Source organism: Fringilla coelebs, assembly GCF_963513975.1.
Source record: "Fringilla coelebs genome assembly, chromosome: Z".
NCBI lineage: Eukaryota > Metazoa > Chordata > Aves > Passeriformes > Fringillidae > Fringilla > Fringilla coelebs.
In genome coordinates, this window is record NC_140031.1 from 53863431 (window position 1) to 53888683 (window position 25253).

A 25253-nucleotide genomic window follows, 5' to 3' on the forward strand; every position below is an offset into this window, starting at 1 on the left:
GGATCTCACTACTAGGTATTGTACTAAATTTAAGTGTGCATTTCATTAAAACTTCAAGCCAATGTACTGCTGAAGAATCACTAGCATAAGCAAAACGTAAATGTCTGCAAAACGATGAACTGCATTTGGAATGCTGTATGAAAGACAAGGTGCTACTGAATTCTAGTTTACCTTTTAGGTTAAAATAGAATGCAGATATTTGCAACAAATTCTTACATTCATCGTGTCCATGGTCCTTTTTTAATTAAATATAAATGAAATAAAGTGACTCAAATTGAAGGCATTGTTATTTCTTTCTTCAGTGGATGTTCAGTGTACAGTAAGTCTGTAATTGTTTCATCACTGTCCCTTTTAAAACATGTTTCTCTATCAATTATTTTTTCTTCTACCTCTCCTAAGTTATTTCCCTTCAAAAGCCTCATGGGAGTTTGTGTCAGCTTCTGTGGAGTTCATGCCCCAAATATGTCAGTTTCTTTCAAATTGTGGAGATGAGCTGCTAGCTGGTGGGTCCTGTACATTTAAGAGAACAGGCAGCATCCACTAAAATTATGTGTACAGTGAAATGATTGTCTCAAGGAAAACAAAAATAGAAAAAAAAACCCCTTGTGGGTTATATTTTTTTCTCTCGTTCCACTTCAGAGAAGAACAGTCTATGTCATAATCTTAATTTGTGGCAAAATATGAGTACTTTACAAATATGAGGAAACAAAGCCAATATTTTAACAGGTTAGAAGTTGAATTTTCAGGTTGCTCAGAATGTTCCTTGTTACCTGCTAAGACAATTCTTCCTTTTTTAAAAAATCTAGTCTCCATAGTTGAATCTATGATAGTAATTGCAGTGGTTGTAACTTGCTATCAATCTTCTGACTTTACTGGTGAAGTCGTTCCTTCCCATCGCCATCCCCCACCCCAGATCAATGATTATTAACAAAGGGGAGGGGTATAAAATAATCCAAATATTTTTTGTGTCATTAAGAAAGAAGAGTACACAAAGCAGTGTAGCCAACCTGTCCTAGGATATTCATATGCAAACTAAAGTTAAAGAAATATGCAGTGGAAATGGAAGGGCAAGAAAAGACTAGAGATAATTTATCTGTGGTTGAATTTTGTGAGTTGACTTAAAATTAGTTTTTTAGTAATTGAAAAATTGACAAACTTAGATTGTGATCTAATTAAGGACTGTTTTTTTGATCTGGCCTCTTGTTTTGATGTATTTCACTTATCACTTAGATTAGAATGTTTGTATGGGTTTCTTTGCCTGCTCCTATTCTGGAAATTAGCCATTCAGAAAGTCCTTGAATCATGAGAATTAGCAGAAAGTGATCTTTCAGATTTGCCTGTAATTATTCCTGTTTCTCTCCTGTGAATCCTTCTAACATGATGGATGCTAAATTCCCACTCCCTCTATGAGGAATTGCACAGTGATTATTTTGGAAAAAAAAAATAAACACAGAAGTGGCCAGTAAAGGGTCAGATTGATGATTCCTAGGTTCTGTAATTATGGACAGTTTGGTAGAATCTGATGACAGGGAACAGTTACAGCTGAATATTACAGCTGAATACAATATAATATTAATTAGTTTTATATTCTGGATCAAGGTAATTTAAGAACAAAATCCAAGATATTGATAGGTGCAACAACACCCAGCACTGAAGACCAACATTTCCTAGAGTACTTTTGAGAGTCCGCTCAGCAGATGAATTTGAAGACAGTCTACGTCACTGTTAGCAGTAGAGTTCAACCATTTTACAGTTTCACTTTTAGTATTACTAACATAACTTTAATACACGTTATGCCATTTCAAGTCAAGCTACATTTGAAGTATTTTCACCTTGCTTTGTGTTCTGTGGGAACAATTATTGTAACATTTGTGCAGTTAGCTTATAAAGACCTGGATGGTTTTGAACGCACTTTGATAGCATTCTATGAACTAACGTTTCTTAAGTTTTTGATCTTCGGTGTATTAGACAGAAAGACAATCTTGGCCAGCCAGCCATGGGGAGAAATCCTTTTTCTTTCTTCAGATGTAACTTTAAAGATTAGCCAACTAATGATGATATATTGTGTAAATTAAGTATTTAGCATTCCAAAACATATTGACGTATTTGAATTCAGCTCACCATGTAATCTTCCTTGTTCCTCTTGGCTGATGCGTAGTCAAAAGTTTCATTATATTCTATTGAATTTGAAACCAGATTAATGTCTAAAACTTTTCTTTGTTAATAAGTTATATGATCTTAAACAGAAAAGTAGCTTTTCGAAATTACTGCTTATTAGGTTGCAATCAGCCACAAACAGTGCTCCTATAAAATTCTTCTACTGACTTCTCAGTGTAAATGCATTATGGCACAAGTGGTGTCCTAAGACTTATCCCTCTGGTTTTTATTAGAGGGAGAACAGAAACTACATCTAAAGATTGGATTCTTAGCAAGAAAGTAACAGTAATGATAGCATGATAATTTTTACCTAGTATGCCCACATTTAGTAGAGTGATAAGACTATTATCATATGGCTAATCTTTCCTCAGGACTACTGTAATATCTTTATCAGAAGGTGCTTTGTGGGGAATGAGATTTCATACACACCTTTCAGTAGAAGGGCATGATGGAGAGCACACTGGGGCTGGAAACGTTGCTCTTTTAACTACTACCACAGAGCGGTGCTGAGACTGTCCTGCTGGTTGTCAGCAGTTGAGGACACTGGCCCAGGAGCAGTGTTGTGCAGAAACAGATGCTTGAGAAATATCTGGCTTTGATTTCTGGTAATTTTTTTTAAATTTTGGTTTGTTACTTCACTTTAGCTTAACAAAGTAAAATAGTGTTAGTTTGGTTAAGTCTTCTTGGTTTAAGTCAAATGATGTCTACTTTGTATTGCATCCTTCAAGTCACAGTTCTTTGTTTGGAGCAAAATATAATTAAGTTTACCTTTCAGTAAAATCAAGAGAAATGGAGGGAAAATGAGCCTCTAATGTGTCCCTGTGGTGCTCAATAAAGAGGCAGGACACGCTTTTATGGTGCAAAGAAGAAAAGGATCAATCTCAGCTTATTTCATGTGCCTCTTTTTATAGAGTTTTTAAAGAACATCCCATGTCTATCCCCGAATGGTCAGTAACAAGTTGTTACCCTGTATTTATAGGTCACTCAAACTCCCGGTCTGTATGCACTGGAAAAGTTATTTGTGAGAGATAGTTTTCATTTTTCTGTCTAACGGTGTAAAACAGTTTATACAGGTGGCTAGTGTTTATCAGTCTTTGAGTTCTTTCTCAGGGGAAGCAGGTTGTTTCCCACAGACTTAGAGCCCTTTCTCAGGGAAAACAAGTTGTTTTTCACTGCTACAGAACTCTGTTCTCACGAAGAGCTGTCAGCTTTCTCATGGCTTCTGTTGGCTCGAGTCAGAATTCAGCTTTTAGGCCTCTGGCCTGCTGTTTCACCACCACAGTAATGTTCCCCTCTCCCTCTCCCTCTCCCTCTCCCGTGCTATTAATCTAGAAAGAAACAAGTTAGTTTTCAAAAGAAATTTCAAAATGCTCATAGACCACAGACATCAGATAAATTTGTTTTCTGCCCATTTTTGAAGTATGTTTTGATACTTGAATCTATTTATGAAGATCAAACCCTCTATGGTCATGGATTTATCACAGTAGTTACTCTAAAAGATCAGTGAGAGTGTGAGGTTGTCTCAGGCAGTGCCTGAGACTCTCCAGACTCACAAGGTGAGTTTTAAGATATGACTGTCTAACACAGTGGCAGTTTGTTGACATTTTGCAGGGCTTCCAAACGGTTTGAAGCTTGGAATTGGCAAATTTGTGTGAAGTCAAAGCAGTTGCCTGTGCTAACAGCATGGCCTTCTAAATGCACTTGGTGTGCATTTATAAACCTTCTGTTTCTGCCTCCATTACTCTTTAAGCCGTCAAAACAGGTGCATATTTTGGAGTATTATTTAATTTCTCCAGTGGTAAGGAATCACCTACAGTTCTCTGAAATGGTATGGTTTTCTCTGCTAAATAACAAAGTTAAGAGGTGGTTTCTTGGGAACATGCATAACACAGGGAACTTTCCTGAGTGCCACTTTTTTATCCCCTCTTAATTTCATGTCTGTTCATAACAGGCAATACTAAAGGTGCTGCATTTGTTTATTGACTGACCGAGTCATAGCAGAAGTCTGTGCTGCCATTCAGTGGGCTTGGTGGACTGCAGCGTTGAGTGTCAAGAAGTGGTATGAGGTTCATTGAGAGCAAATGTAGGGTCATGCACCTGGGGAGGAATAACCCCAAGTACCAGCACGGGTTGGGGGCTGACCTGATGGAGAGCAGCTCTGTGGAGAAGCACCTGGGAGTCTTTGTGGATGACGAGCTGACCATGAGCTGGCAGTGCCCTTTGTGGCCAGGAGGGCCCGTGGTGTCCTGGGGTGCATTGAGAAGAGTGTGGTAGCAGGTGGAGGGAGCTCCAGTGACTCCACATCTGGAGTGTTGTGTTCAATTCTAGTCTTGGTACTAGAAAGACAAGGTACTGCTGAAGAGGGTCTGGTGGAGGCCAAAAAATGATAAGGGATCTGGAGCATCTCTCTTACGAGGAGAGACTGTGTGGGAGCTCGGCCTGTTTAGTCTGGAGAAGACTGAGAGGGGTTCTCATTAATGCATACAAATATCTCAAAGTCGGGTGCCAAGAGGATGGTGCCAGATTCTTTTCAGTAATGCCCAGCAGTAGTACGAGGAGTAATAGCCATAAACTACAACACAAGAAATTCCACCTCAACCTGAGGAAAAACTTTACGCTGAGGGAACAGGCTGCTCAGGGGAGCCTGAGTCTTCCTCTCTCCCTCTCTCCAAACCCATCTGCATGTGCTCCTGTGTCACCTGCTCCTGGTGACCCTGCCTTGGCATGGGGCTGGTCTTGGTGATCTCCAAAGGTCCCTTCCACCCTAACGATTCTATGATTCAGGTTTGAGCTGCAGTGTGAATTTAGGACTGCATAAATTCATCCCTCTGGAAGCTATTTTCTTTTCCCCTCCGCTTTTTGTGCGCTCCGCAGTAGAGCTCAGCTCTGGCTGAACCAGAAGCCCACATTGTCGAGCGCCGTTTGTTTTAAAGCACGCTTTTTCCAGAGGAAAGCTCTCCCGCCTCACCCCGGCAGCGCGAGGGCCGCGGGGGCGGGGCCGAGCCCGGCTCCCGCCCCGCCCCTGTCACGTGTCGCATGGTCACGTGACGAGCGCGCAGATGGCGGCGGGGCTGCCGCCGCGCTGAGGAGAGCCGGCATGGAGGTGTTCATCCCGTCCTTCCGATACGAGGAGAGCGAGCTGGAGCGGGGATACACGGTGAGGTGCGCCGGGGCGGGGCACGCCCGCGCTCGGGGAGGCCATGTGCCGGCAGCTAGCGGGGGCTGTGCTGGGGCGCTGGGCAGACATCAACGTGCCGGGGCCGTCCTGCCCTCCGTGCCCAGGCCAGCCCCGACCTGCCCTGCCCAGCCTTGCCCTGCCCAGCGCAGCCCGTCCTTGCCTAGCCAGCCTTCTCCAGCTCTGCCCAGCCTTGCCCTCTCCCCATCTCTGCCCGGCTCTTGCCCCGCCCTGCTAACCGTGTCCTGTAGAGCCATCCCAGTCCTGCTCTGTACACCCTAGCCGTGTCCTCCTTGTCCGGGCCTGGACGGAGCCGTGCCCTACCCAGCGCAGCCCATCCCTGCTCTGGCCCGCTCAGCACGGGAAGGATGGCCTCAGCCCGCCGGACACCTGCTGCCTCACACGGGCGCTGTTCTGCGGGGCAGCAGCGACAGTGGCGGGTGCAGCGTGAGTGGCAAGGCAGGGGAGGCAGCTGCTCCCTCGCCGCTCCGCCCTGCGGGGTCCAGGTCCCGTGCAGGGCCAAACACGGTGGAGGGGCTGGAGTATCCCTTGCATGTGGAAAGGCTCAGAGAGCCGGGACTGCTCATCCTCGAGAAGAAAAGGGGCAGGGGCATCTTTTCCATAGGTACAGATGATCTGAATAGCCAGAGTGAGGGGGCCAGACTCTTCGTGTTGGTGCCCAGTGACAGGAGAGGTGGCAGTAGGCAAACACCAGAACACAGGGAACGCTCTTTAAACATAAGACATGGCTGGTTTGTTATCATGAGGGTGATCGAGCACTGGCATAAGTTGGCCAGAGGACTGTGAAGTCTCCATCTTTGCAGGTTCTCAAAACTTGCCTGGACACTATCCTGGGTAGACAGCTGTATAACTGGCTCTCCTTAAACAGGCAGGTTAGTTGCACAGTTTTTAGAGGTTCTTTTTGTTCTCAGTAGTTTTCCCACCTCACAAAACTGTTGGACAGTAGCACATTCACATGATACTGGATGGAGACAGGTGAACCAAAACCCAAGGTATTTATCTGAAAGTGGATATTCAAAGCTTGCTTCCTCTATTAAATAAATTCATTTAGTAGCTTAGGAAAAAAAAAAAGTGAATCCTGTAGAACTTCTAGAAGGTCAATCCATGTAGGTAGGCATAGTTCCATGAAGCAAGTTCATCTTCCTTATGCTTAATGCTGTATATTATTTATACCCAACACACTACTAGCAGGTGTTTGCAGGCCTTGCAAAAGGTAAACCACTTTATTTGTGTTAATGTGGGAGTACAGAAGCATTAATACTTTTGCCTCTTGGATGAACTTAAATGTAAGTGACTCTACAAGCCACCTGTGTGGTTTTGGGGACTTGGCTTTCAAACATTTTGAATATGATTGAGTGTAATTACAATAGCACAGATTGATTCCACCACATCCTAGTTGAGCAGGATAGTTGAAATGACAGAGTGATTTCTAAGATGTGCATGTTGCACAAGTAGGATTTTTCATATTAATGTTTATTTTTAGTCTTTGGGTTTCGTGAGTTTCTATTTCTTTAAATGTAATACTTTCTATGACTCCTGCTATCTAGAGGATATGGGTTTTTTAAATTTCATAAATGTTAAGCTGTGTAAGCTTCAAAGAAATCAGAAATTAAACTATATGATTCTAGGAGTCTTCCAGGAAAATGATCCAGAGAGCAAACATGCTCTCTGACAATACTGTTGATTGTTACAGCACTTTTCCTCTTGAATCATTTACTGGTGGTGCATCAGTTTCATGGATCTGGAAGTTGCTGTAGTTCAGTAGATTTTGGTCGTTTTTCTTGCATGATTATTTTGCCATTTTAGTCAGGTGAGGGCATTCTATTCTACATCCCATATGAAACATGATCATACTTTATGCTGACCATGAAACTGTATGAGGAATTGTAGCTAAAGTTTATCTGAGTTGGGCATGCTTATTAGGAGAGGATATGAAAAACTGCCCTGATAATAACATTGTGTCTTTTCTTTGTGTTTTAAAGGGCTTATGGACTATTCATGAGAAAAACTTATGCCAGTCTAATTGCCAGTTTGTGATTATATAAATAATTTGCATAAGTATTGTTCCAAGTACAGAAATCCAAAGAGGTGTATTATATGTCCTCCTTACAGCAAAACTGAGGTCAGTCAAAGCTTACCATTGCTCTGTACTAGCTATGATATTATACAGACAATCCCCTTTATGTTAGTTTTCATCAGCAGCTTTACAATATTAGCATTTAAAACAGTGTGGTTTAAAGGTCAAAGAAAGTGTATTCCTAATGAGCACTACTGGCAAACTGGTAACAAAAGACAAGAAAAGGCTGAGCTACTTAACTTTTTTTGCTTCAGTCTTCATTTGTGGGTCTCTTTTTCCCACAGTTCTTGAATGGATGGACTGCAAGGCAGGGAATGGGGAAATAAGTTGTAAGAGATGATAAGGGTCATGAAGAACCTGGACATACCTAAGACTATGGATGCTGATGAGATGCATGCCAGAGTCCTGAGGGAGTAGGCTGATGTGGTTGCCAAGCCACTCTCCTCGATATTTAAAACTCATATGAAATCCCAGGTGACTGGAAAAAGGAGTTCCCATCTTTAAAGAGCAGAGAAAGGAGGACCTTTCAGACTACCGACCTGTCAGTGTTACCTCCGTGCCTGGGAAGATCATGGGGCAGATCCTGCTAGAAGCTCTGCTAAGGCACGGGGAGCACAGGGAGCCAGGACAGCTGCACCAAGGGTGAGTGCTGCCCGACCAGCCTGGTGGCCTTCTGTGATGGAGTGGCTACATCAGTGCGTAAGGGAAGGGCTGCAGGTGTCACTTACCTGGACTTCAGTAAGGCCTTTGACATGGTCCCCCATAACCTCCTTCTCTCGAAATTGGACAGATATGGATTCTGCAGATCAGCTGTTAGATGGACAAGAATTTGTTGGAGCATGACATCCAGAGGGCAATGGCTCAGAGTCCCAGTGGATGTCAGTGGCAAGCGGTGCCCTCAGGGCACTGGGGCTGGTATGATTTAATATCTTCAATAACATAGACAAAAGGAACAAGTGTACCCTCAGCAAATTTGCAGATGACACCAAGCTGAGTGGTGTGGTGACTCTACTGAAGACAGGATGCCATCCAGAGGGACCTGCATAAGCTCCAGAAGCGTGTCTGTGGGACCTTATGAGATTCAGAAAGGCCAAGTGCAAGGTGCTGCACCTGGGTTTGGACAACCTCTGTTATCAGTCCAGGCTGGGTGATGAAAGGATCGAGAGCAGCCCTGTGAGAAGGACTTGGGAGTGCTGGTGGATGAGAGGCTGGACATGACCCAGACATGGGCACTCACAGCCTGGAAAGCCAAATGTGTGCTGGGCTGCATCCAAAGCAGTGTGGGCAGCAGGGTGGAGGAGGGGATTCTGCCCCTCTGCTCTGGTGAGACCCCAATTGGAAGGGGTCTGCTGCATCCAGCTCTGGGGTCCCTCGCATAAGAAAGAGAACTGTTGGAATCAGTCCAGAAAAAGGCCACAAAAAATTATTCAGAGGCATGGAGCACCTCTGCTTTCCTCTTTCAGTGAGGAAAGGCTAAGAGAGTTCGTGTGTCCAGCCTGGAGAAGAGAGGATTCTGGTGCTCCATTTTTGCAATAAACAGGGCTTTTAAGATAGGTGAGGACCGGCTTTGCAGTAGGTCTTTTTCAGTGGAACAAGGAGAGTGCTTTTAAACTATAAGAGGGTAGATTCAGATTAGACGTAAGGATCACAGCTTTTACAGTGAGCATAGGGAAGCCCTGCACAGGTTGCTCAGAGAGGTTTCAAATGGCCCGTCCCTGGAAACGTTTAAGGCCAGTCTGGATGGGACTCTCAGCAACCTGACTTAGATGAAGATGTCCCTGCTCATTGCAGAAGGAGTGGATTAGATGGTGGATTAGGGACTTTTAAAAGTCCCTTCCTACCCAAACTATTACACAATTCTGTGATCACAGAAGTACCACTTCAAAAAGTTGATAATTTTACTGTTGTCTTTCCCACAAGTGCTAACTTGCTCAAAATGAAAGTGTTTTGTTGGACTGGAGTAGCTGGAACAAGGAACTATCAGAGCTTATGCAACTGAGAATAGCAGAAAAGGATGATGGAAGCGGATAGAAGATTGCTGACTTGCAGACTGCCCACCAGCCCAGTCACATGCCAGGGGGTTACAGAGGGTGCCTTCTGCACTGTGACTGCCGGGGCCATTGCAGACATGCAGCAGCAAGGATGGTTTTCTGAGAGGAGTGGTGATGGTTGTCCTAATGTCTTTGATAGAAACAGTGATGGTGATGACCTGCATGAAATGAAGGACTGAAGGGAGAGTTGTTCCTCTCTATGGTGGCTCTGCATTGCAACCATAGCATGCTTCCCTGACATCCCTGTGTTTCTAGTTCCTTATCTTCAGCAGAACCAAATTCAGTTCCCCTGGATGTAGGCTGCTACTGTGTGTTCTTACTTTCTGGAAAGAAAAGGACACAAAAGCAGTATTTGTCCTTTTCTTTATGGGAATTCATTACCAACTTATTGGTTTGTTTTCAGCTTAAGCCTGTTGTTTTAGATTATTTTATTTTCTTCCCTGGTGTGGCTAGCACTTGGAAAGTGTAATGGCCAGAGATCCATCAGTTCTGTGGAAAGGGAGGAAAATGACTTGCCAGAGAAAGTGGAAATTTCTGTCTAGCTTCAGAAGGAAAACTACAGTGAAATTATGAAATAGAAAGGGAGGTCTTGACCAGGGAAATAAAATACTAGGGGTGTAAAAAATTAGAAAGAAAAATTAGAGAAAAATATTATTATACAATGCTTGAGATTGGGTTCTGTCAATAAAGTAAGTGGGAAACAGTTCTTTGAAAAGTGTTTGTTTCAGGGGCTCAGCTTTTCTAAAGCACTGTGCCAGATATAAAATTTGGAAAGTCTTGAAAGTCTTGAAATCTTTTCCCTCATCTGTTACACAAAAAAACCCAAAGACCCCAGAGTAAACTTGTACTTGTTCCAGTTCTGTTTGGAGTGTACATAAAATGATGAAACACAGAATATGGGAAATGTCAGTTTTCTTGGTGGACAATTAAATTTCATTGTCAGTTTAAATTGATGACACTAGCTTCTAAACTATTGAGCCTGTGCTAATAAATGCAACAGTTGTTCATAATTTGGCAGTGAATGACCTTTAAATGTAGGCGCTTACTAAGGATGTCCCTAGAGAACAATTCAACTTCGAAATGACACCCACGTGTTCTTGTTGTCATTTAAATATGCTCCCTTTGTCAATAACAGAATAATAAATACTAGTTAGATTTCTAATGTTGATTCAGATCCCAGGAAACTTACTGAATAAATTAGTGTACATTTGATTTATATTGACCAAAAAAATTTTACAGTGGTATATTGCAGGTCAAGGTGACATACATTTAAATGTGTTGTAGAGCAGAGGGCATACTTGACTGACACAAGTGCTTACTGCATTTTTAATTAACACTTCCAATACGACTCTCCAAATTGGTCCTGGAGTTGCAATTGTAGAAGCAACATCTGACATGTAAGAGCATAAACTAATGTGGGTTTTTTGAAAGTTCATTGGCTTTACCTCCATGGCAGCAGCAGTTTAATTACAAGGCTGTACTTCTCTTTATGGAAGTATAAAATCACAAGGATCTAAAGTTTGGTATAGTTTATGTATTTCAGCATTCTTTGCTGTTAAAATAATGTACATAGAGTCAAAAAAGGAAGTTTTTAGTAATTTTTCCATGAAAGCCTAGAATAAGCCACTATAGCAGGTTATAAAGGGGCAATATTTATTCATTTTTTAAATTATAAAGTATAGCAGGAGTAATTATGAGTTTTTGTAAAAAGATTTCAAAGTATTAGTGTTCTAGCCCCTTCACTTGCACTTTTCTAGACTGTGTAAACTTGGTAGTTTTAAAAAATCTGAACAGATTTTGAGTGCCTTGAATATGAAATTTACCAGCATGAAGACCGCTTGCATACCAGTTGGGCTTTTGAAAGCTCACCACGTATTAACCTTGTGTCACAGCTTGCAATCAGTGACACAGCAGTCACTCCAAGTTCAAGGAAGTTAAACAGAAGTATTCAATCTATTAGATCTAATTAGTCCTACAGTCTTAGTGTCTTCTTAGAGGGTTTTCAAATGTCCTGGTTTCTCTACAAAGGAGTCAGGGTAGGTCTGGAAGGATGCATTTCTCTCCTACAGGGATGGTGAAGACGATAAAAGATGTCAATGATTCTGTAATGTCAGAAAAATGCTATTTTGATCATTGGTTTTTGTGGGTTTGATGTTCCAATGAAGGTGGAGCATATTAGGGGAGGAAATAGACTAGGTAATTTAAGCCATGTTGCTGTTTCTAAAAATATCTTTTTTTCCTATTTTATTTTAGTGAATAACTTCTGCATTTGTCAGCAGTGGTGATTAAATTTCTTTCCTCCAGTCAGTTTTCCAGTTTGACAGACTTTGTCAGTGGCATGAAACTGACCATTTGGTATGCAGTGGGAACTTGAAGAGTGTAAAGTAAGACACAAAGAATTTTGCAGTGCATACGATGGCAGCTAAAGAAGAAAACAGGAAAAGGTAAAGCCAAAGCGAAAACTGGCTGAATTTATATACAGCGATCAGTTAGAGCTGTGGACAGATTAGACAGAAACGCGTAGCTCCAGTGATCTCCAATTGCTGGTCAATTGCCTGAAGGCCCCTGATTCACAGTCATAGAATCTTATTGGAAAGGGCCATGTAAGATTTCTCTGAGCAGGAAATACCTTTTGCTTTATTTGTCATGTGAGGGTTGACAGCTGAGTAGAGAAGCAGCAGCGTGATTGCCTCTATCAATTTTCCATCTGAAAGAGCAAAAGTTGACACATTCTATCAGTACACTACAACTGCAAAGCATGTATTATCCATTCATCTCCCAATATCCACTGGTTTGCAGTTTAAATGAGGAATTTACATTTTCAGAAAGATTGGAGGTAGCAGGGCATTCAGACATGCATCACAATAAAGATGTATTTGAATTCCACTGTATCTTTGGGAGGTATTGGTGACAAGATTTTGGTAAAAATGTAATATTATCAGTGGAATTATTTCATCAGAGGATTATGCTTAACTGCTCCTGGTGATGTTTCCAGATAGCATCAAGTCATGATAATTGCAAGATCTTGTCCACAAAGGTATGGTTAAACAAGTACATAGTACATTCTTCACTAGCCAGGAGTGAGAACACACCAGGCCTTAAAATACAACATGAGGGAAAAATAGAATAGATTTCTCCCTTTTTCTTACTTCAATGCATTTTTCATTGGTCTTTGAATTTTTCAGCACTGGATATGATTAATTCCAGGTTTAATTGATAGTCACCATTGTTATGGGAGAGGTGCTTCTGTGCAGAGTGCTTGGTGGGATAACTTCAGTGTTGCATTTGGGTAGAGTGGAAATACTTTGTTTTGGTATGCACCATGGAAGTGTGCTAATGAGGGCTTTCAAGCCACTGTATTATGAATACTCTTGTTATCAGTAGCCATTATATTTTTGTGTTTACAGGAGTTATATGAGAAATTGTATCAACTTTTCATTTTCTGTTTTCTATAAGCCTGAAGTTTTTGTGGCTTGGGGAAGACAAAAACAGCAATTTGGAGAATGTTCTGTGAGAGGATTTTAAAGAAAAGTAGACGTGTTGTTGTTCCCTTTGAAAGTGGCGTTGTATTTTTAATAGAAAACTAAAGAAGTATATGTTTCTGTTAATAAACTTATTCTGAGGTGTCATGATAAGTCTTAGAGCTAGAGCATAAATACCCTCTTCCTGTAAACAGTCTTTTTAAAATTATTATTTCAACCTATATATTGTGTTATAAATTTTGCATTTCATAAACCAATAAATGTTGTAGAATCTTGGTTATTTGTTTTTTGTTTTTTTTTTTTTTAATAAAGTGGTTGGGGCACAGCAGACAGGCTTGGATACTTTCAGGCATTGAAATAAGATGAGACAGAAGGAATATACCATGAGTAAGGAGCCCATATCCATGCCAGGTTCAAAACAAAGTATGTTTCTTCTCATTCCTCCTCTGTTGGTGCAGTGAGAGCTCCACCTCTCGTTCAAAAAAAACCTTTGGTTCTAGGAGTATATACGTAGGAAATCTGAGAAGATGATTTTGGATGTTGAATTTGCTCTCAGTGTAGGGTACTGGTGATTCTAAGTAATTTATGAGAAGTGACAGCCAAACCTCCACTGGAACCTCCATCTAGTGTATTATTTATTTAGATGTTTGTGGGACCCAGTTCAGTCCAGGGCCTCTGTGAGACAGTTGTGGAATGATGTACATGCTACACAGAGTTTCCAAAGTCACTCTTGAAAGGAGTTGCATCCACTTGATAATAGTTGTTTCCTGATGAGATGCTGTGAAAAGCATTGCATATCAAAAAAGATATTCTTACTCTTTGAATACTTAATTCTTTAACAGAGTGTAAACAGTGTAAAACTTCTGTGAAAATCTTCTGTCCCACTAGGTTACCTTGAATTACCAATTTTCATTCTTTTATTTTTTATGTATCTTGTCTCTCCTGTAATTGATTAGTTTTTTAAAAATGGACCCCCTTTTTATACCAGAGCAGAAGGTATTCAAGTGCTGCAGTATCTTCAGATTGGAAAATAATGAAATCTAAAGCTTTCCTTGTAATCTTTTACCAAAGGATAAACAAAGTCTTGATTAGGTAATGAAATAATCAATTGTTCAGCAGCAAGTCTGCATTGATGACAATACACTGCTTTTATGAAAAAGGACCATATGTGTTGAGAAATACAGCTAACTGCCTCTACTTCTGGTTTTGCACAGGACTCTTTCTTTGTGTATAGATTCCCTTCTCTACTCTTTATTTAGTAATCAGGCACTTACCAGGAATAGGACTGATCATGTGTTTTCTTTGCAGCTGAGCTGTGATGGTGATTACAGTCTGACTTTCTTGTTCTTTTAAGATGTGGAGAAAGAAAAAAGGGAATATGTCTTCAGTTTAATAGTAAATTAATGGACTAGTAAATTTATGGTAATGTCAGGGAATGTAATAAAAATATTAGCTTTACTTTAAATATGTGAAGAAATGGATATTCAAGAAAAAATGCACATCCACATTGGATTTGCAAGTTATGTCATTACAGAATCAGAAAATATATTAGCCTATTTTTCTTATTCGTTCCAAATTTTAAGAAAAATTATCTCCTGTGATGACATACTTCCTATAAAATTTTGAAATGCTTCATTCTTACAAACACGATGGATAACATTTGAAAACTGTTTTCTAATTAGAGATTCATTCTCTCACTGAAAGTCAAAGACCTCCCTTCCAGGTTTACGTTCTAGTGAGAGAGCATAAAAAGTCAGTAATTAGTGGCAATATCTATTTTTGGTGTTGAATAGAAATGTTAAAGGCCTTTCCTTTGCTGAGTGTTCAGAATGTGGATGTGACTGTGTGATTGGTAGGAATAGTATTTTTGCACCATTGCCTCTGACGCGGTGACTAGAAAGTTCAAGTAGATTCTGAAATATGGTTGAGTTTGGGGTGGATTTTTTTTGTTTTGTTAGGTTTAGTGTTTGTTTTTTGGGGGAAGGAGGGTTGGTGGGTTTTGTTGGGGTTTTTTATTTATTAATTTCCTTTTCATATTTGTCCTCTCTATCAAAATCCATTCTTAATTTTGGTTTTACCTTCCCTTGTTAGAAATGTTTCAATATCAGATATCCAAGTTTTGCCATGGATTCCTTTTGCCATTGGGGAAGAGGAAGACAATATTTTTTGAAACAATTCAGTAAGAGCTTGATGAGCATGTTATTTTTGGGGTAGTAATTTTCTTCTCTCAAATAACCAGTCCTGATGTTGGCCTGAATTAGAGGCAAAGTAGGAAAATATACTTTGTTAGAAGTTCAGTGCTTGCAGCTAAGAAGTCTTTTAACATTTTATCTTTTGCTACCTACTTGCTACTATGTGTTTATCTGGAAAATAAGGAGAATATGATAATGGGGATCAAAAGCAGTATGAGGGTTCTTTTTAGAATAATTTTTTCTCTACATACATTTAGTCTTCATATTTGAATTTTTCCTTTCCTGGCTTGTTATTACAGTTACATAATTGCAGCTTTAGAAAACCTCTAAACAGAGTTTTAAGGGTGAAGAAACCTGGTACCATCTAGTTCATAGTATAGAACTTTAAATTAAAAGAGTGATTTTTTTTTTTGGCTAGCCAGTGGGAGAAAGAAGGAAATTTCTCCTGAAATAAATTGTTCTGTGTACTAAGAAAAGATGACTTGAAGTTAGTTACTTAAATCATGAAAGTCATTGCTGTTTGCTTTTTATTTTCCTTGCTTTTTTTGTTGGTTTTTTTTTTTTATAAATTGTGAATGTTAGCATTACTTTCCTTGAATGCAGTGGCCAGGATAATATCACTAACACAAAACTTTCCTAATTGACTTAGTATTTAAATAATACATTTTGTGAAGTGATAAAGAAAAGGTTAGTTTTGAAGTGTGTTTGGTGTGTGGGAAAGAAATGGTAACATGCTGCACATTCAAAGCTTTTTTTTTGCTACTGTAAATTGTCAAAAATTGCTGATTTGAAAGGGGGTAAAAACCTGCTTAAAGTAATCACAGATACAACTGTTATCTGTTACAGGCTAAGAACTTAATGCCCTATTGCTCAAATGAGTTTTTACAATAACGAGATAGCTATATCACACTCCTAAGTGAAAAGCTCATGAACTTTCCTGCATGGTTATTTCCAACCTCCACTCTTCTAACAAGCTCCCAAAGTTGTTGTTGCTTATAAAAGTGGAAAATGGACCTGATAAAAATGTTTAGTCTGCAGGGCTGTGTTTTATTTATCATATCACAAAAGAACAATGTTTTGTTGCATCATGGTCAAAATAGAAGCGACCTTGCTTGTTCATGAGTGCTCAAAGCATAGAGATAAGAGGCAAAGTAATAGAGTACAATAGAAAGAGTGTAGTGTAATTATTTGTGGCTTGTCAAGTGAAGCCCTTTCAGGCCCCAAGTGATTCAAATCTGGGAACTCTGCACAATTCTGTACACTAACCATAGCCAGCATCAGAGAAATCTCACCCAGCTTCTCCGACAGTACTGAAATTGCATCAGTTTGTCATGCACTGAGCATGCCAGCTTCGCACAATATCATTTGCTTGCAAATGGGCCTGGCCCCAACGCCCTGAGACACATTCTTTGGTATCTGACTCTTGGCCTGTGATTTGTCATGTCTCTAGTGCTATCGGCGTAAAGTAATTTTAATAGATTCTGATGGTTTGCTTGTGGAAGGTAAAGAATGCACTACAGATTGTGTCAGGTAGCTTTCTATGGCATGTAGTTTGGTGGAGGCCCTCATGATGGTGATAGCCAAACAAAGAGTATGGAGAAATGAGAACCCTATTTTGAATGGTATTTAACACTGCCCTTCTCAGCACCTTGCTGTGGACATCCTTGCTAACTCAGCAGGTCCAAGAACTTAGCAGCTCAGCAAAGCAGGGTTATTTGTGCTTCAGACTTATTTATGGATGAGAGGATACAGCAGAAAACCAGTGGCTTTTTTGTCTCTATTCAAAAAGTGTGTAAATGTGTAAAAATGTTAATTCATTTTGAAGAAGTAAACTGGATATATATTTGTCTCGGTGTTTACCTTTTTATTATTTGTTTTAAGTATTAGTACTCTCTAAATAAAAATCCCTGGTTTTTTTAGCAAGTATATTATATACTACCATAAAAATCTTTTAAAAGGCTTGTGCAATTTATACTAACATGTATATTTTATAAAATTATATAAATATGGCCCAAAGTATAAATTCCTGAAGAATTTCTTCATAGATTTTAATTAATATATTTATTTGACAACGATTTGATTACTAAATCTTTGTTTGAAGTTGTTTTCTTACACTGTGAAGTAAGTATGTGGCATTTTTTTACTCTTCCTTTGACACTACTGAGATGAGATTATTTTGCCATTGACAACTCTGATCTTTGCATCATTTTTTTCAGCTGACTTCCTTAATTGATTACTACTTTGGTGTTGGAGCCTGCAGCATAGCTCTCCAGAATTCTGCTGACACCAATCGATTAATGTGAAGGTGTTAGTTAGTGATTTCATCTAAGAAACATTCAAAACCATGTCAGTAATCGGTTCTTAAAAACTGCCAGATCACTGGATTTTGTTAGTTTGAACATGTTCGTTTGGGTTAACAAGGATTTCTCTGGAGAGACAACAACAACAACAAAAAACCCAACAAAACACAAAGTCAACAAAAAAACCCCAAAAAAACCAAACCAACAATAAAAAAAACCCTTTCCCTCCCCCCCCCCAAAAAAAAAAAAAAAAATCCCCACACCTTGAAGTGACTCTTGTGGCTCTTGTGGGAAGAGCAGACTTTATTCAGTTGTACATTAATATAGTATACGTGCACACACATTAATAATTAAAAGACTGTTTTAAAATATGTTCTTATTAATATTTAAGGTATCTCTGAGGAATTTGTAAAAATGCTTCAGCACAAACTATTTCTTCTTATGTTTACCGGGAGACTTATTGACAGCAGTGTAACTCTGAGCACCCCGCTAGCAAGTCTGCGCAAGTCTGCCACTTTCTTTTCTGCAGTAACTTCCACATTTGCTTAGCAGCTTTGCGTAGCTAAGCAAAATTTTAAAATGAGCCTACATTTATTTTTCCCTTTTTCTTCTGAATATGTTCAGAAAAATCATGTTGTTTTATACAATTCCTCAGAGTAGTTCTGTGTTATGACCAGAATATCACCATTCAGTATGAATGGTGAAAAAGAAGTAAAAAAGAAAAAAGAAGTAAAGTTTCTTTTTAAGCTTGATATTAACTTTTGAAAGCATTTTTTTGCTTTTATTTCTTTTTGCTTTTATTTCTTGGTGGAGTTTTTTGTAGGATGACATCTTAAAAGAACATAGATTTTTACAGTGTGCTAGACTTTGTGTATGCTTACTGTGCATCAGTAAAACTTCTCTGCCTGATTTCCTAGGGATGGTTGTGGAGTGTGCAAGTTAGTTAAGTCCAGTGAGCATGCTGTGTTCATAGGCTTTGTTTGTACAGAAGGCAACCTAAATCAGTTGCCTCTACACCAACATCAAATCCAGCAAAGTATTGCGGTCAGTGTAATATTCTTGTACTCAGAATGTAGATGGACATGCACACACATGTTTGTGGGTGCAGATATGCAGAAGCACATGCATGTGTCAGCATTGGAAGGATTTGTTGGGTTGTATTGCTGAAGGGTCTGTTTGAGTTCGAGTATGACTTGATGTTTTAGCGATATGAATGATAGAATGAGAATGTACTTATTTAAGTTTGCCATTGACACCAAGGTGGAAGTGGCTGTGATCATGCTGGAGAGCAAGAGTAGAGTTTAAAATAATTTTCATAAGTTGGAAAGTTTATTTAAGAAAGGAAAATGAGGTGCTAACTCAATAGGAACTGGTGTCAAGTGTTATATTTATAAAAAAAAAATCAGTTACGTGGAGTAACATCCAAAAGATTAAGCAATAGATATTCCTGAAAGGATCTGGGGGTTATCATGCATCGCAAGGTGGCCATGTCACAAGACAAATGCCAATTGGGGTTTCAAAAGATGAACATAACAAAAAGGTCAGTGATGTGAAGTGTATACTAAGTGAGTATATACTAAGGAGTACTGTGTCCAGTTTTAAGTAGTGCTTGCTAAGAAACATGAGTGAATGAGAAAAATTGTGGATAAAAAAAGGCAGTGTAGGAGCACTTAGAACAAGTTACATTGCTTTCTGGATCTCTGATCAATGTGAAGGAGCTCTTTAGATCAGGAGCTCTTTAGATTGAAAACAAAACAGTGGGTAGGAGCCACATGACTATCCCTAGCAACAAAAAGCTGTTGAATAACAGAGGCAGTTGTTCTGTATATTGACAGTGTTGTGGTCTTCTGCTGCACAGTTATCTGTCCTATCCACCAAAAGTACAGGGCTAATTATGAAATGATCCCAAATCCTAAAGATACTACAGCACCAGAACACTCTTCAGGAGCAGGAAACTTGGTCTGTATGAGGCTTACAGTTAAGAGTAAGCTTAACTGGCTTCTGTTAAGAGTAAGAAGTACAGTTGGTAAGAAGTACAGCTTGGAGACAGCAGGAAGAGCCAGGTAACTCCAAGAAATATAGAGCCAGATTACACTTCAGGATCCTTTTTGTGAGCCACCCATTAACACTTGGCTGTCATCCTTTGCATAATTTCAAAAATGTTGTTTGTATCTAAGTCCTAATCTTTTATCTCTTACAAATTCTTTTGCTTTCTAAAACTCATATATAAGAGTCCACACAGAGTAGTTCTGTCTCTTTTCCTGAGGAATGTGGAAGCATCTCGTAATGGAACAGTTGCTGAAACAATAATGAACTTTTCCAACTCTGATTCTTCACGCCTGAGAAAAAATGTAATTTGTTAATTGCCCAAGTAAGCCTTTTTCAGGATCTTCCTGGGAGGTAAGAATTCCCCATTTTTAGCTAATATTATTCAACAAAACATTTGTGTTTGGTATTTTTCCTGCTTTTGTGCTAGTATGTATCTGGTTCCATAATTGTAAATGTACATAGCAATGCAGGGAGGTGCAGAACATCAGGGCTGACATCTCTCTCTATAAGCTAGTCAAGAAAATGCAAAAATTCAGTGCTATTCTTACTTCAGTCAGTATGCTTCTTCCTGTTTATAGTATTTATCACCAAATGAAAACTGTCTAAGTATTTAAATTGCTGGATGTGTGGTGTTTTAAGAGGTGACTAGATTGGTGGCTTAGCTATGAAGCAAAAAGCAGTGTGGGGACAGGAGGATTAGGAGTCCAGTCAGAGGTCTGAGTCTCTAATCCCTGTCCTGCTCACAGATATGTTTCACCTCAATCTTGTCTCATTTGAAGGGTATGAAGATAGACTGTACAAGTTAGAAGGCTCTTCAGGTTTACTAAATGACAGAAATAACAGAAGAGCAAGCAATTTTTGCCATTTACTCCTAAGTATTTTCAGGACCTGATGAAAAAAATTGTATTTTTAAAATATTATTTCAGAGGGATTTGTAGGGCAACAATTTTTTGCCAAATTATATACCTTATGTGGGGAAATTGCTGTAGGTATCACCTAGTCTTTCATTTGATTAATGAATTATATACTATTTTTAATTTCATGGGAAGAGTTGTTGCTTTGCCAGTGTTTGCCCAAACATCAGCATTATCTCCGTTTCTTGCATGTTCAACGGTAATGCAGACCTTGTCTCTGCTCTGGTGCAGGAGGCATGCTGTGATGCTTCTCAGTAGTAAGTTCTTGTTTGCTTGTTCTCATGTGCTTTCTTTTAGGCACTGCTATGATCCATTCCATGATGTGATCTTGTGCCTTGTCAGAAGTCAAAGTCAGAGCAAAGAATACTGCTCTGCCACTTGCCATTCTAGTTCTCTCTTGCTACTCTTAGCCAAGGACATACACAGGTAGTTCAGCTTCACTTAATTCTTGATGTATGTAATCTGTTTATTGCTCATGTGTAGATGTAGCTTTTCACCCTTCACACCATGGAAATCATCAAAAAATCTTCTGCAGTTTCAGCAAGAATAGTACTTAAAAACAGAAGGCTTGATGCGAAATATTGGATGCGCAGCAGTATGGTGATGTGCCACTGTCCTGAACACTAAATAGAAACCTCTCATATTTCACTGCTGTCTTTCTCATTAGTCGGGGTTTGATGATAAGTGATTTAAATATCCCTAGTATGCAAGAATCATGGTCCCTGACAAGGAATATGATTACAGTGATTTTTTTTTTTACTCCTCATAGCTCAAATAGGCTATTTCTATGCTTCTCAAAGTAACAGGGTGGAATCATGCTGAGCAGCATGATAAGTAGGCAACACGAGTCAACATTTAATGACTCCCCAGTTATAAACCCATTTTTACCTCCTGCATTACAAAAGTTTTTAATTTCTTGTTTGTAGACAGTAAAACATAATTCCATACAAATTGTGAGCAGACTTGCAGAAGAGCGTTGAGAACTAATTTTTCATTCCCCAGAGAATGCACGTTTGATACCAGGTAAGTGGGCATGTATTGACTGTCAGCCTTTCAGAGGCCCCAGTGCTGGATCCTGCAAGCTCTAGAGATACAAGATTTCACTTTGATTACTGACTAACTTCTTTCTAGGTGTTTTTAATCTGAGAGCTCTGTGCATGCGTGGACTGCTTACCTACTAGTGGAGAGCAGATGAGACAAGGTGCCATGAGAGCATACTCGGAAAAACAGCTGAAGAGGGAAATCTCCAAGTCAGCCAAATTTGGTTTTGTACTCATGCAGTAAAACCATAGCTTTGCACTGCTGTACAGAGGTATGGGGTTTAAGAGTAAAACAGGTAAAAAGTGGTGGTTAGATCAGATAGCCTTCTGTCCTGGTAGTATGTTTGGTAGTGAAGCTGGCTTGGCATTGCACTACTTTTTACTACCACAGGAAGGGAAATGAGTCTCCCAATAGACTTGGAGCCCTTTTCTGGAATAGACAGCTTGGAAATGTAAAATGTATTCTTGCATAGAATCATGAAGTTGTTTGGATTGGAAAGACTGGATTTAAAAATTACCTACTCTTTACCATGGACATGGACCCCTTTCACTAGATCATGTTCCTGGTTAGATTCAGCCTGACCTTTTGGCACTTTCAGTGGTGGCATATCCCCAGCTTCTCTGGTCAACCTGTTCCAGTGTCTCACCACCCTCATCATAAAAAAACTCTTCCTTGTTTCCAGTCTAAATCTACCCTCTTAATTTATGAGTAAACGTTGCCACTTGTCCTATCACTACAAACCTCGGTAAAAATTAGCCTGTCTCCATCTTCCCTGTAAGCCCCATTATGTACTGGAAGGCCACAAAGTCTCCCTGAACCCTTCTCATCTTGCACTGAACAGCCACAACTATTTTCCTTTACAACTCGTCACAGCAGGGATGTTTCAGCTGTCTTGTCAATTCTGTGTCCCTTCTCTTGACTTGCTCCAACAGATCCATGTCTTTAATGTTACTAAGGTCCCAAGCACTTCAGGTGAAATCTCATTAGAGCAGAGAGGGAAAATCTCCTCCTTCTCCCCGCTGACCATGCTGCTTTTCATGCTGCCCAGAATGCAGTTGGCTCTCTGGGCTGTGAGCCCACATTGCTGCATCGTGCCCAACTTTTCATTCACCAGTAGCCCAAATCCTTTTCTGCTGGGCTGCTCTCAACCCATTCATACTCTAGCCTGTGTTGATACTTAGGGTTAACCCAACCCATGTTTGCACTTGGCCAGGTTGAATTTCATGACATTTGTATGGGCTCAACTTGTCAAGCCCGTGAAGGTCCCTCTGGATGACATCCCTTCTCTTCAGCGAATGAACTGCTCCGCTCAGCTTGGTGTTTGGCTCAGTTTTGTGTTTAGAGGGCACTTACAAGGCCTGGGATCAAACATGAGCAAGACCAACCACAACAATGGTAGATCACTTGCTTGATGAATAATGCAAAGATCTTGAGTAATTTTTTAATTATCACTTGAGGCAACCCCAGTGGGATTGATTAAATTGTACATGGATAGGATTATTTCTTGAATTCCGTGACTTTGAAGTTCTTTTAACCTCAATGGTTTTGTTGTATTTCTTTTGTTGGAATAATGTCTGAATTTATACTTTACTGTAGTACTCAGTATTTCAGTGAAAACAATAGAAAAGTTCACTATATAGTTTGGGGCAAAAAATAGCTGAGTTACAGGCTTCTTAAATGTTTTATAACATGTCACTGTTGGTTCCTTTTTTTTTTTTTCTTTTTATTCTCCTTTGTGTAACACTGTAAATATTTAAATATGGCTCCCAAAAATAAAATCTCTCTAAAATGCTGAGCTCCTGTTGAAAGCCCTAGGGATTTGGTGTACTAAGTTAGAACTGGTTGAATGCATTTTAAAAATAACTTGTGGCTGTAATTATTTGCTTCAACAGCTTGACTAGTGGTCAGAAATAGGAGCCAGGGTGCAGGTCAGCCTGCTGGTGGCCAATGAAATAGCTGGAGGTCCAGTTTTTGCCTCTGGACCTGGAGGCTAACTCAGCTACTCCTGAGCAGCCTTTTTTGTAAGCTCCCAGTACGAGCACATATTGAGTAATATTGGACTGAGTTGGTTTAGATGCAATGGAAAATTGCAGTCACTCCAGAATATTCCTTTTTAATCAGCAGAAATTTCGAAGCAGAGAAATTGCTTAAGCTTTTTAAGCAAAGGTTTTCCTCAGAAGAGGAAATCGGTACTGTTTTGTCTTACTAGGTTGTTGGGATTACTCCTAGATTAAGTGAAGTCAGAGGCAAATATTTTATTTGTTCTGTCTCCTGCACATTATGTTATAATCCTGTGTTTGTTATTACAAAGTCCAGTGGTCAAAGAAATGGATTTAGAATTCACACTTAGCTTGATTTTGCTGTTTTCTAGTTCTTGATTCTAGCTTGGTTCTGATCCAAGTATGTGTATGCGTGTCTGTCTATTTAGAAATATAGGAGAACATTCAGCAGTTCAAATAAACTGCCATACCCTTCTTTTACTTTCCTGTTAATGTACTCATATTAGTGCTAAGATCTTGAATAGATTCTCCTACAGCATTAAAATAATAAAAGAATATATTACTTGATAAATTGTGTGTGTTATGGAGCAGTGTTGATTATCTCACTTATTAGTTGGGCATTAAAGCAGACAGTTTTAAGACAAATAATAAAATGCTCTTGTGACTTGCTTTTTATGTATAAAATAAAAGAGTAGCTATCAAAATCTGAATCATGGAGGCTTGTTGTAATTCGCATTAATGTTCAGTTGTGAATGTACAGAAAGTATACATTTTTCTCATTTAGAAACATTTAGTACACTAAAGTTGGTTTCTTGTGGGTGGTTTTTAAGTTGCTTTTTTTCTTTAATTAAAATTCTTCATAGTAATATGGTTTTCAGCTATAGATACTGGTATATAGGTGGTGTTTTACAAGCTATCTACTTGATAATTTTGGATGTTTATAATTACAAGAGGAATTAAAGTTTAAAAGACCATAGGAAGTACTGTAATATTTTTGCCTCTACTAAGTTACTAGTATTAGTCATTCTGTAGCTTGAATAAGGTGTGTGTGCTCAGCCTGAGGGTTGTCCATGTAAGTTTTTTAGCTCTGGTTCAGTCCTTGGAGTGATGGCTCTTGTGTGTTTGCGTCTTTGCTGGGGTGCCTAACAGACCAGTAGGGGTCACTCTATGCATTGAATTTAGGGAACATGTTGGTAATTTTAATTACTCTTTTTAATTGCATATGCTAGCACTCTTGAAAAGAAGAAATGCTAGAGGAGAATTCTACTAATTGTTTATTACGCTACTCCCAGCTCAAAGGAAAAACAGTATCTGTACAAAGAATGTACAATAGTTAATGTTTTATAAACTAACTATGAAGCATGGCTGTATCACAGACTGGATATCTCATGATAAAATTTCAGAGTTTTTGAAAGAGTCTTCACAGTTTGCTAGAAGAGAGCATGCAGAAAAAGTTATTCTGATTGGGGTTGCTGTATTTCCATGCCCCAACTCAATAAAAAAGGCTGGAAAGTCTGGTGAGGCAGGTCAATGTGCCACATAAATGTTTCAGTGATGTATTCTTCCATTTCTCTCAAAGGCAAACTTAAGGCCGATTTTAAAACTCTAGCAGAAGGATATCAAACGTGTGTTCATCTGTTAAATAAAAGAGATGGATAAAGATATCCTGGTCTTCTAAGTCTGGCAGTTAATTGTGCAACTAGTTGATGATCAATGCAGTCACTTCAAACCAATATATAAGATCCATCTGTTTCCAGTTTTTCTGTAGTGGCAGTGTTGTGAAATATATCTTTC

General features: G+C 39.4%; 1 protein-coding gene across 1 annotated transcript in view; it reads left to right on the forward strand.

Moving 5' to 3' along the window:
* Window positions 1-5201: 5201 nt before the first annotated feature.
* The window catches only part of SNX24 (sorting nexin 24), an 85654-nt gene continuing 65602 nt past the window's right edge, over window positions 5202-25253 (forward strand). Inside the window, exon 1 of the mRNA XM_084225086.1 lies at window positions 5202-5314. Coding sequence (XP_084081212.1) covers window positions 5255-5314 — 60 coding nt within the window. The 5' untranslated portion in view covers window positions 5202-5254. The remainder of the gene's footprint in view (window positions 5315-25253) is intronic.